The sequence below is a fragment of the Manacus candei genome, unplaced genomic scaffold (genome assembly GCF_025592945.1).
Source record: "Manacus candei isolate 608988 ecotype Guabito, Panama unplaced genomic scaffold, ASM2559294v1 h1tg000072l, whole genome shotgun sequence".
In the NCBI taxonomy this organism is placed as follows: Eukaryota; Metazoa; Chordata; class Aves; order Passeriformes; family Pipridae; genus Manacus; species Manacus candei.
In genome coordinates, this window is record NW_026138120.1 from 4,316,660 (window position 1) to 4,329,181 (window position 12,522).

At 42.7% G+C, this 12,522-nt stretch overlaps 2 protein-coding genes across 3 annotated transcripts in view; one reads left to right on the plus strand and one right to left on the minus strand.

The window, feature by feature from the left end:
- The window catches only part of COLQ (collagen like tail subunit of asymmetric acetylcholinesterase), a 44,614-nt gene extending 38,376 nt beyond the window's left edge, over positions 1-6,238 (plus strand). The window contains exon 17 of the mRNA XM_051808337.1: positions 2,015-6,238. Coding sequence (XP_051664297.1) covers positions 2,015-2,084 — 70 coding nt within the window. The 3' untranslated portion in view covers positions 2,085-6,238. The remainder of the gene's footprint in view (positions 1-2,014) is intronic.
- The window catches only part of PLEKHA8 (pleckstrin homology domain containing A8), a 49,163-nt gene that overhangs the window by 3,512 nt on the left and 33,129 nt on the right, over positions 1-12,522 (minus strand). The window contains exon 14 of one of the 2 annotated variants that reach the window (XM_051808319.1): positions 6,741-7,414. The exons of the other annotated variant lie outside the window; for it this stretch is intronic. Within the exon in view, the coding sequence (XP_051664279.1) occupies positions 7,340-7,414 (75 nt within the window). The 3' untranslated portion in view covers positions 6,741-7,339. Of the gene's footprint in view, positions 1-6,740; positions 7,415-12,522 lie in introns of those variants that run through there. 2 annotated transcript variants of the gene reach the window in all.

The following is a 12,522-nucleotide window of genomic DNA, read 5'->3' on the forward strand; positions in this document are numbered from 1 at the left end:
GGTTTTTCTTGGTTAGTTGGTTGGTTAGTTGGCGGTTTCTTTGTGTTTGGTTTTTTGGTTTGGTTTTTGCGTGTTTTTTCTTTCTTTTTTCTCTTTGCTAGCTTTAAAACAGAGTAGTATCACCCACTTAAACCTTGTTCTACTGGGACCACTACAGGCAGGGGGAGAAGAAAGAGTCTATCAAATTATTTCTGCATATCATTGACTTTAAGGGCTAAATCTCATTTCTCAGTAACAAGCATATGCTTCTTACTGTACAAAATGAACAAAGATCACATAGACATATATATGCCCATTTCTTGCCAAGATTTCCTAATTTGGTCACATCATCATTGCATTAACGACCACCGATGACATAGCAAGAATAGGAAAAACCATGAGGAGGAGATGATCACAGTGAAAGAAAAAAAAGACCCAAACCCACATGCTCCAACGGACCCCCCTCTGCCTTTTTCGTTAATTAGTGCTCTAGAGGTATCTTTGCTTCTGAATCCACTGGGCATCTGTCAGCTTTTCCAAAGAGCAGGAAACTCACTGCCGACAGATGCAAAGCCGTGCGTCTGCTTAGCAATGTCCTTCATTTAAAACATCTGCTTATTGTTGACTTGCCTTCTCTGCCTCTGTTTAAGCAGCTTCCTCTGGTCAGGTTTTTTCCTCCAAACAGCAGTACCTCTATTTAACTGTCAGGTATTGTTACTGGCTAACAGGAAACAATTAATTTGCAAATTAAATTATGAACAGAGCCCTCATCACTCAGGGAACAATGATGTGCTAATTGACAGGAATAAGAAACCACAGGATGTCTTTGTAAATCAAGTGCTGTGCTAATCCTTCCACTGTAATTGTTGGAGCACTCCCGGTGTAAAAGATTACTAAAATCCAGACGAATAGACCTGCAAACCTGAAACATTTTACAGAGATATCATCTTCAGACCGTGTGGAGCTGTTTTCTACTGCAAAAACCTTCCCTTCTAAAAGTCTGAAGTTTGGGGCAAAAGATAGCACCACAAAAGCTTGAGAAAATTTTATAAATTTCACTTTGCATATATCCAAGTTGTGAAGAGCAACTGAGGTTCTTTATTTTTTTTTGTGTGTAGCCTGAAAATCATCTCCCAAACTAAAGAAAAAGCTGTGAATCATGAGTAAAGTGGGCTGAGTATATGAGCATGGCACTCACATGGGAGTTTCATCCCAAAGCAACCTTTCCTCCAAGAACTCTGCTGCAACAGATTTTTCCATTTTCTACTCTTTCCAGCCCACAAACTCCTCCTCCTATTTCACACATCTTCACTTTATATTTTACGTTTGTCTGAGAATATGGGCTATCCAAGGACATAGTTTTAAGGCTGCTTAGTCCACATCTTGGTGCCGTGGATGGGTTATTCACTTAGACATATGTCAGCAATAAAAACTCATTAAAATGCTTATTAACGTCTCTGGTCAGGTCTTCAGTGGGTACTCTGAACTGCCGTTCAGTTTAAGTCAGTAGAGAAACAAAAATCTCTGGTTTTCCTTACTTTGCAAGGACCCCTCCATTTACTTTTTTATTTTATTTTATTTCAAAGGTGGGAATGTGTCACTCTCATTATCTCAAGTACATGAAAAATAAGTGAAAGGACAGGCACAGTAACACCTGCTGAAGCTATTGGGAGTAACTGGAAAAACACTTATCTCAGAGCCTCAGATATTTCATTACACAGTTCCCGTGGGTACCAAGGCCTTCTGCATCCACTCCCACGTAATGTTCAAGTCCTGCTGTCAATGGGGATTTTATTTTTTTAATTGACATTACTGGAAGTTAAGCCTTCACTCGCGGTTTCTCCTGGACTCTTATTTTGCTGACAAAGGAGAACACAGTGGAGCATGATAGAAATTACCCTCCTTTTTTGATTCCCATATGTTGCTGCATATGACATGTTCTGATGTTCTTCACTCCTACAGATAGCTACATCCAGAAACCATATAATGTGAACTGTAGCATATTTTGAAACTGAGATATTCTCTTTTATTTTAGGTCTTATGGAAAATTGCGATGCACTTCTTATTGCTACATTGACTCCACACAGTGTCGATACTTCACATGAAGGAGCGTATGTGGGTAGCATCCCACTTGTAGCAGGGTGGTAGGTGCTACACTATCATCTAACCGAGAAGGACTGGGACTAAAAAACACCCCACCCACCTCTGTGTGAAAACAAATAGACGTCATGCTGCTGATGGCCATTTGGAGATATTTTTCTTTTTTAAAAATCGTCAGATTGGGAAAAAATAGGACCACTGCATCCTGTCTTAATAGAAAAATGTCAAACAGTGTGTGCCAGTAAGACTTTTATGCAGCTGTGGATGGTAACTTGCTCTCCATCACAAAGCAACATTAAGCTACTGGAAACTGAGTTTCATCAACCAGGAATATTGTGTAACAATTACCTCTAGTCAGCACTGTTAAACCCAGATATAGGCTCTTCAGAGGTTTTGTCTTTAACCCTTCCAAGCATAAACACGAAGCATATCTTGAATGTGGTGTTTATAGGGACTTTCTCTTTTATTACAATGTGAACTTTGCAAATGTTGTATCACCAATGACTTCAGCGACATTAAGCTTAACAATACTCCTTTCAAGGGTGAAAGGAGTAGAGGCCCTTCAGTAAGTGATTTCAGAATCAACAAATCAGCCAAAAAAGCTGGTTAACTTCACCTTCAGGCAGAAGACATTTGTCTGTACGTGTCTCGTGTGCATGCATGGAAATGCAAGCAGTCACAGGAGGCCTGCAACGCAAACCACAACAAAGGACAAACTGCACAAATAAACTGTGAAATAGCCAAGAAGTTCTCTCCCAGGATAAAATCAGACAAGGAGGAAAGATAAAGAAGGAACCTATTTCCGTATGTTTTACCTCTGTGCGGAGCTGGCTGGGCACTGCCTGACCCCAAGGGGCTGCGACAGCATTGGTGACCTGCCTGAAATCACAGCGTGACCATATGCACATTACTTTCACTCTGATGTCTACACTGGAGGGTCTCTTCATTTTTATCCCCTTGTCCACCTGACCATCATCATTCAACTACCAGTTATACACTGTCCTCTCCCCTTCTCCACTCGCTGTTTCCACTATTGTGTCTGGGATACTCCCAGTGTACGTGCTCACTTTTGTATTGCTGTAAATCAAATCTTGGAGTAGCGTGTTTATGGATGCTCATTCATGTTGTGCAATGTACATGTTTTTTGGTTTTTTTTTTTGTTTTTTGCTTTTTTTTTTTTTTCCAGAAAGTTCACTCAACTATATCAGCTCTGATAGAAATCAGAGTAATTATATACTTATTTACTAGCAAGTATTAAAAAGCATATTTCACATGAGGAAACCTATTAAATGTTACGTGAAAAAGTGTCTATAACAGCAAATGAAACAAAGGATGTGCAGAATTCAGGACTAAAAGCCTTAAATCTAGGCATTATTTTCATACAAGCCACTCTTTTCTGCTTTGTGGTAAATCTTGCTCAGGACTCTGTGAAATGCGTGACTTATCTGTACCAGTGAAAGCACTGCAACAGCTGCACTTACACTGGCATTTCCATAAAGGTTAAGTAAATGTGGATGTTGCTTTATAATGATAATGCATTAATGTAATCAAGAAATGCATGCAACTTTTACCACCTACCTAAAAGACTTTAGCTATGGATTTCCAAAATTATACTGAAAACCACCAATCATTGGTAAAAAAAAGAAAGAAAATTAGTATACTCTTCATAACTATCACTTACCTGGGCTATTTGTGTCACTATGAAGCCAAGCCACCAGCATTTGTAGCCCAGTTCAATAGTTCAAAAATTTATTTTTTTTTTTTCTTTTAACTGAGGTCTTAATAAAAGGTCAAGGAACCACTGGGGCAAGAAACTTGCCACAAACTCTGAAAATCTGGGCACTAGCACAGCTGCCTTTTAATTTCTTGTGTTTGTGGAAGCAGCGGGTTCCAGCAACATCCTGCCACACAGGAGCATACGCTGAGAGGTTCCCTTGATTGCTGGCCAGCCCCCAGGGATCTGCTAGGTGTTACCATCCTGGGCTTGGAGACACTTCATCTGAACTCCTCACCTTCTCTAAGGAGTTCATCTCTACTCCCCAGAAGGCTGGAGTCTCTGAGAAATTTGGTAATCCCACTGGCCTTTCAGTTTCAAGTTCAATCATTTTTAATTAAAAGCTCCCTACCTCCAAAGGGCATTAAAGTAACAGAGCTAAGATTGTAGAATATGTAAACAGGAGATGTGATTGCCTAGGTAAAACCATACTGTGATGCTCAGGAAAGGGCCTATTAGTCTGGTCAGTCTGAGAAGATTTGTAAGGCATGGATTTTAAATGGACTTTATTAATACAACACAAACAATTTGGTATCTTAACAGAAAGCAAGCAATGTAAAATGTAAGGAAACAAAAAAACCCGCTTCATACTATGTTACTGCCTTATTCCCCTCAGATGATAAAGCATGAAAAAGACACCTGGGAAGGTGTTAAGTATATATGATTTAAAAGGCTGCAAAAGAAATCCTTCATCCTTATTTCTGACATATCTGATTTATCATTATTAAGGATTCTTCAGCTGGGTGGTGCCCTGGTCTGCTGCGAGTTGTCTTCCCTCCTTCTCTGAGTTTCTTTACACATTGTGCCAAGACAGGTTCAAAAGTTAATTGGGATATTTCAGTTCCAAGGCCTTGTGTAGCAGCAAATTGCTTGTGGGAGAGTTTTCTAATGATTAGTATGCAACTCTAGGCAAGTACAAAACCATTAGGATCTTATGTCATGCACTGTATTAATGTATACCAAAAATCCAGCTTGCACTTAATATATGATTAAACATATGTAATTACCTACTGCGTATATTAGCAGCTCATGTCAATAAATCATGCTACCTTAGTTCCCCTATCTCCTTACTTTCACTTATTTAATTTTAGGTTTAAAACCACAGTTTTTAAATATAATTATCTAGTTATAGATATAAGATGCTGGGGAGGGAAAAACCCCAATACCTCCTTTTCCATGCCAGCTGCCTCTCCCTGCCTGCTGTTGGATCCAGCTCTGTGCAGGCACACTGATGTGCATCACAGTCTGGGATGTGTGCATTCCTGCTCCTGGGCTTGCTGCTGCCTCAGCCCCAAACTGACCCATGCAACACACCATGAGCAGAGCAGCTCCCCTTTCATTGATTTCTGATTGGAATCTGTAATGTACTGGTTTTTAATAAGGCTTTGGGCTGTAGTTTGGGGGATTATCTCCTCCTGCTACCTGGTAATGTACTGGCTGCTTTGTAACTCCTACCAGAGGCTGAGTTGATAGCTGCCAATCAGAAAGCAGCAGCACAGTATGCTGATGGACAATGGGAATGCTGATGTTGGCACTTAGGGTTCAGACACTTGCAGCAGCTGGCACCCAGGCTTCGGGAAGAGGGTACTGCCTTGCTGTAGCAGCTTGCAAATCTGTTGGACCAAGGCTTTTTTGTATAACAGGGCATCCTAGAAAAGGGCAGTGCTGCCTGCCCCCAGGGAAAATGGAAGTGTATTGACAGACAGAGAATGAATGAGTCTTTGGAGTGGTATATTTTCTGCCTGTCCTTTCTAAAAGCTTGGCTTCCATGACACTCACCTCTCTGCTTCCCAAATGCCCATGTCATTTCTTTCTTCACTTCAAATAATTAAAAATTGTAGCTGTCAATGCTATCCTTGCCCTTAAATCTGACCATGCACCTCATCTCCTCCTTTCTTTCTTCTTATGGTTTCCTTTAATGGCACCTTTGTAGCTTCTCCAAAACTCTGCAATGCCCTTGCTGCTCTGCAGGCTCTGGGTTTCGTCAGCTGCTCTTTCAGCCTCAAACTTCATCCCTTTTCTAACATCCTCTGCTTGTTACAGCCCTGTAAATGTTGCAGCAAAGCCCCTTGTTCACAGTTCTTACCTTCTAAAAATTGCATGGTGCAAATACTTCAGTCCCACTGATTTGGACAAAGGGAGAGGGGATTGGTGGTTATCCTTAAAGTGGGAGTCCCCCAGAATAGTCACTGTCCTTGAGCACCAGCTGTTTATGAGGAATAATAGCAATAAGTCCCCAGCTAACTGCTTTTGGGGACAGTTCAACAGCTTTGACATTTGGCTGCCACATACAATCAGGAGATGTATTAAATAAAGATGACCAAAATTAACCCAAGAGAAGTAAACCAGTGCTGTTCTGTGATTCTTTGGTGATATTCGAGTGTATCATGCACAATGTTGCAAGGAGATCTTTGAAGAGCTGTTGAAAAAATCATGTTTTAATTCACAAAGGGTGAGGCAAGAGAGACCACTTTCTGACATACTTTCAATTTCTTCCTCTGATAGTTTTTGCCTAAGGAGATGGATATGGCAGGGCGTCTCTTCCCTGGAAACCATTCCCTTTCAAGGAAAGCACAGAGTAACGGGCTAACAAACTGCTACCAGCAGCATAAGGTGCTGGCAAAAAGACAACTAAAGCAGGCAACTGGTGAAACTAAAATTTGGATCAGGAATTTGGATCAGAGTAACTGATGCTTATTAATCTTGTAAGGGACCATGCAACTTGCAGACCATCAGAGCACCGCCAAACCTTAACAAAAGACAAAAAAGGAACAAAGCCTGAGCAAAGGACCATTTGTGTCTTTATTGAACATAGTCAGCGAACACCCCCCAACCCCCTCCCCCTTCCCCCCCCCCCCCCCCCGGTATTTATGTGTCCAGTTACATGCCCAGCAATGTGCTGATGCTGAAAGCTGGTGTCACTCCAGGGCTGAAAAGGCCAGAGCAAAGCCTGGGCACATGTTTTCATTGCATCAGTAATTACTGGGGCATTTAAGAGGATGGTCCTGAACCAGGCCAGCTAAGGAAAGGCTGCATTTGAAAGGGTGGCCAGGCCAAATTATATTAGAGGAGTGTATTCTTGCTGGAAATTACATTAGTGGCTACTTCCCTCCCTCCACTCCCGACAAAATCTTGGCACTTAAAAGGCACTGAGTTACAGCCCTGGCCTTTTAGGGCTCTTAATTCACTCTGACAGTTTCCTGAGCATCTGATGGAGGGTCCAGTTTGGATGCATAATCTTCTTGAGAGAGAATAGGGTTTAAACAGCTGTATTTTGCTATTGCCTTTCCATGCACTGCTGAACAAGCAGCCCTCTCTGCATGGACTACTGCTCAGGATTTTCTTTGGAAAGGAGGGAAAAGGAGCTGAAACCATTAAAGCCTCTGATAGCAAAGCCAAGAGGTGCAGCAGGACACTGCATGGAGCAGGAGCCACTCTGGCCATTGTGGTCAGAGTGGGAAGGGGCCTCATGCCGCCACACGTGCATCAGAGCATCTCATCTTCTTCAGGAAAAGCTGTCAGCTGGGCAGTTCCCAGGGCTAACAGTACTGGTGGCATCTCCTGCAAGACAAAGGACAGGAAAGGACAAAGCACTCCCTGAGCTGTTTTGCAGGTGCAGCTGGGAGCCTGCCTGGCTGGTGTGCAGCAACACAAACACAGAGGCTTGACAGAGCAGGAATCTGAGCTAATGGTACAATAAATCAGCCAGGAGGAAGAGAAGGTAACATTAACCTACACACACAGCAGCATGTTTAGTATATTTAGAAACTCAGCAACTGATGATCCTCTCTTAGCCAGTCTAAAGTGTCACCATTTAATAAGTGAACAAACTGACATCAGCATTAAATTCAAGCCCATGGTAAGATGTCTTTGACCTTTGTGCCAGGTATGGAGGAAGCTTTCAAGATTCATCTTGGAGAGTAATCAGAGTCCTGTCAGGGTCTGCAGCATCCTCTGTGTAGGGGAAAGGTGAGGGGTTGGAGAAGGAGGGGTTGACAGTTATTCACTGTCACCCTTCCAGGAGGAAGCGGCACCCAATGGTATTTTCCACCGAACCACTACTGAATGCTGGTTTAAGACTTGGAGATGCAGGCATGTAACATTTATTTTCCTTTGCTCTCTTAAGCAGAGCATCTCCAAGTTGGTGGAACAAGCAGAGAATACCTTGGGGACCCCAGGTGTTCCCCAATCCCATCATGGGGGTCCAGAAACATTTTAGTGATTAATTTTGTTTGGAAGAGAAGAGCTCCCGTTGTTTGCTGCCCTTCTCATTTCAATTAGCCATGTTCCCCAACAAAACTTACCATGCATAAGTTGGGAGAGGCTGCCCTGAGCCAGCCAGACATTTGGGGCACGTTATGTTTGGTCCTTCCGATGCCTTCCTCTTGAAGGTTATTTGATTGGCAAATGGAATGCAGAGGAAACTGGCAATGCTGACAGTTTATAGCAATATAATTTCTTCTATAAATTTCTGATGGGTTTGACATCTTACCTACCTGGGCACTACTGTTCTGAAGACAGGCTGTGCAAAGAAAGAGAATATTGAGGATTCCTTAGGTTTTGAGTTGTTAGCAGATTTAAAGGCGAGAATGACTGATTAGAGGCAAGAAACAAGGAATAGTTCAGGCAACTGAATTGCCCAGAAGTGGTCTGTTGAAATGTGTATATTATGGGCCAAGACCCACAGGGAGGCTGGTTGTAAAGTACAATAAAAAGATGGATTTAAGCTTTCATGCTCCACTACATTCAGATAAACCATCATAAACCATCTGGTGACCGTAGGGACACATCACTGTTTTGCCGTCATTTGGCCAGAGATTAGTTGTCAAACCCAGCAGCAACCCCAAAGCAGAGGTGTGGGACCAGCAGGGTAATGCTGGCCATCTCACTGGTCTTGGTGGGTGCAGTGAGGGGCAAAGAGGCTTGCTCTGTGCCAGGACTTTTTTAGCAAGACATTATCTAGTGTGAAATGCTGCAGGATTACAGCTTCTAAATAAAGCCTGGAGAGTTGTACCTGTTGCTGCCTTGAGTAAGCAAGCTCTGTGTTAAACTGTCTGAGACCAAGCTGTTATGCTAATTTAAACATGTCAAATATTTGTTCTCTGCTCCACACTACCACATTATTTGATAAGCAATGTCCTGTAGGTTTGTCAGGGAGTAACCACATGGCAGGGAGGATTGAATTGCTGTGACTGGCCCATGGGGCAAATAGCTTGACATTATGGAGTTTGTACTGGGTACAGGCAAGGAAGAACCAAGCCCTAAGGACATGCAAATAATGGGATTATTTCTTCTGCACTCAGCAGTCTCTTAGGCCATTTGGAAGAGGAAACCCATCCTCTCTTTACCAGTACTGCCCCTGTATTTTTTAGCCCTGAGGATGGTGGGACTCTAGCTGCAGGGTAAAGAGAGGTAAAGCTTCCCTTGACATGCAAAACCCCCCAAAAGGCCGTGGGCATCTGCAGCACTGTAGGGTGATGCCAGGTGGCTCAGGTTTCTCTCCTTCCTTGCAACATTCATGTCCAAGTTTCACTGCTGTATCCATGGCAGATGCATTGCACCGGGATTTGGGAGTGGAAGGAGTTCTCCTCCACACCCTCACCGTTTGTGGCTGAACTGAAGGTTGTCACTGAGGCTGAGAGACACATGCTTGACAGCTGTGATTTACCAAGATGGTCATACATGTCTATTTATTTAGGGTTATAAAGCAAAGCAACTTTCCAGATCCTCCCTTGGTTTCTCCAAACTTTGCAAGAAAAGTTCTTTAAGGCAGGACACTCTCAGCAGATTATTTTGTTGTTTCTTTCTGTTTTAATAAAAAGGGTGATAACAAATAGCTGGTTTTAAAAGTTCTATTTGTGCAGGAATATCCTGCTTTTATGTGTTTTTAGGCATCTCTATCAATAGAGTAGAAAGCAGAGCTCCATTTGAGATGGTGAGTGGACAAAAAAAATACAAATGTGGACAGATAAATCCATTCCTTGTATGGATAACAGGTACATACAGGCTGTGAACATTGTCTAATAATATAGGGTTAAGAAAATGTAAATTAATATTTAATTACTTTATCCAAAGCGGAAGAGCTTGGACAAGAGAGAGTTCTATTTCAGAAGAAGCATAGCCTGGATGTATGAACTCTCCACACAAGTAAAAGACTGATAAGAAAACAAAGTGCTATATGAAGAAACTTTTGGGCTGGCTGATAAGAAGCAAATGCTTTGAAACAGTCTGGGGTTTTCCCCGGATTCTGTCCAGGGGCTGGTTTGAGCCCCAGGGGAGAGAAGCCTGCTCAAGGTGACTGATGAAGTGTGAGGCAGTATAAGTAACAATGACTATTTATATACTGAGAGTGCACTGTAATTTGAAGGTGAGAGAATATAGATCCTTAACAGACTAGTGGGGAAAAGGAATTCAGTAAGCTGGATTGAAAAAAATAAATGTCCTGGCAGGATCCAATGAGTGACTGGAACATTCAGTGTGTTCCTGACAAGGGGAAAAGCATGTACAAGAAGGTTCCTGTGCCTGGCTGGCACATCTGCTGAGGCAGGGCTGTCAGTGCCTCATACCAGGGCCAGGGGGACAGAATGAAGCTCTGTGCAGGAGAGTGGGCCTCTTTCTCTTGACAAGGGTCTCCCACTGTGTTTTTGGCAAGAAAGCTCTCCCAGTCACACTAGCACTCAGAGGGGCACAGGTTTCACAGAGACACCCATAGCACCCCACTGCAAACACCCCAAAAAGCTGCCTATTGAAAGCTGGTTGTTGCTCAGCGTGTGGGACGTGGAGTGTCGGGCTCAGTGAGTGTCGAATACCTGAGACCACGGCTCAAATGTCATGTTGGGGAGCAAGCAGGGTGGGCGAGGGGAGGCAGCACAGCAGAGGCTGCGCAGGCTGAACGGTACCAGCTTCCTCCCGCCTGCAGGAAGGAGGTTGGGTACCAGCTGCTAAGCAAGAAAGCAAGTGGAAAACTATGACCTATAGGAAAGGAAACTATGTGAGGCACGTCTGGTCTCTGAAGACTACAGATGAGCTGGTGATACCAACACTGGAAACAGATGCTAAACTGATTGGAAATTATTTTGGCAGAATGCCATAGCTGGAGCAGGAGCCCTGGTAAAAACAAATTGATGCAAAATGCATTCTGAAGTCTCAGATCTGTTTGATTTTGAGAAAATAGTGAGCTGTTTTCTCTTTGGTATCACTGCAGGACTTTGCACAGGCCACACACCAGTGTATCTTGCTGAAAGCAGTTAGATACACACTTGGAAAGTGGCCAAATGCTGCTGCTTGGCACCAGGACCCATTCAGGGAAGCAGCATCTTAGTGACTCCTTGGCTGACAGCTCTGGAAGGAAACGAGTATCGCCAATTTCAGCTTCTCCTGCTGCCTGCAGAACTCCTGCACTAATGGTGACATCTCGCTAAAGAAGTGGATAAACAATGGAAGACCTTGTAGAGATTTTACCAGAACACCAGTAAAGTAATATAGGCTGGTATAAGGTGAAGGTTAGGGGAATGCAAGAACACAACAAAACTTGGAAAAGCCTATTACCCTAATCCCCAAAGCTGGGGGTTGAGCCTGCACTACCATCAGTGCAGCTTCTGGTAGGGCAGGGAAGCTTTCTAAGACTGATTTGTTTTTTTTTTTTTTAAGGGTAACACACAAGAAACAAATCTAAAACCTGTGTTAGACACAAAAGGAGAGGAATAAATATCTGTTAACACATATATTTGGGTCAATATATTGAAAAACACATGGTAATATTTTGGAAGAAATATTCCAGATGGACAGACACCTAGTTTGGTTGCACCAATGTCTAGAAGTGTCTGACATACTGCAGTATCTCCTGCAACTCCTTTTCTTAGTCCTCGTACTTGTGCTTGACACATATTCCACCAGTCCTCACATGATAAAACTTTTCTTGTCATGGCTACAGTTCAGGGAACAACTTTGTATAAACACATAAAACTGGAGTTTAAAACCTATACTCCATGTTTTGCTGTAGCACTGAACTATGGGCCCATATTCTGCATTTCAATAGCACTGTATTTCCCATAGGGCAGCAAAACTGCACGCCAGCCCCACACTGCCCCCAGCATAGCAGGGTTTTCAGATGGGCTAAAGAGAAACCAACCTAGTAAAGGTTTCATTCTGCCTCATTGCATTGGTCATAGCTTTAGTGCTGTGAGCTTGCATTACCTTTTCCTCTTAAATTTAGAAAACATAGGTTTTATCCATATAGGAGAACCCTAAGAAACCAATATTAATGAATATTTTGATCATTATTGAATGTAATGTGTCCTCTTTGACCTTTCTATTTTAACAGCAGCACCTATATGTTCCTATGAACCCTAAACACTCGGCACGGCATTTTTAATTTTGAACCATGGATCTAGATTTCTGGAGGGACAGGAATTTAGCAGCTACTCTCACAGTTCCTGACCTTTACTAACTAACATGGCAAACTGTCAAAGATGGGGTTTTTCCCTGGGAAGATACTCATTTGGGATCCTGTAATGGCAACAGATTTGCTTTTCCTAATCAGCAGAAGTTGTAGTGAGGTGGCACTTCCCTGGGAGGTATCTTTTTGTGTATGGGATTTCTATTAGAACACGTCTGTGAAGTGCTGCTGGTCTGTGTTAGGCTGTTTAGAACAGGCATTTTGCAGAGGA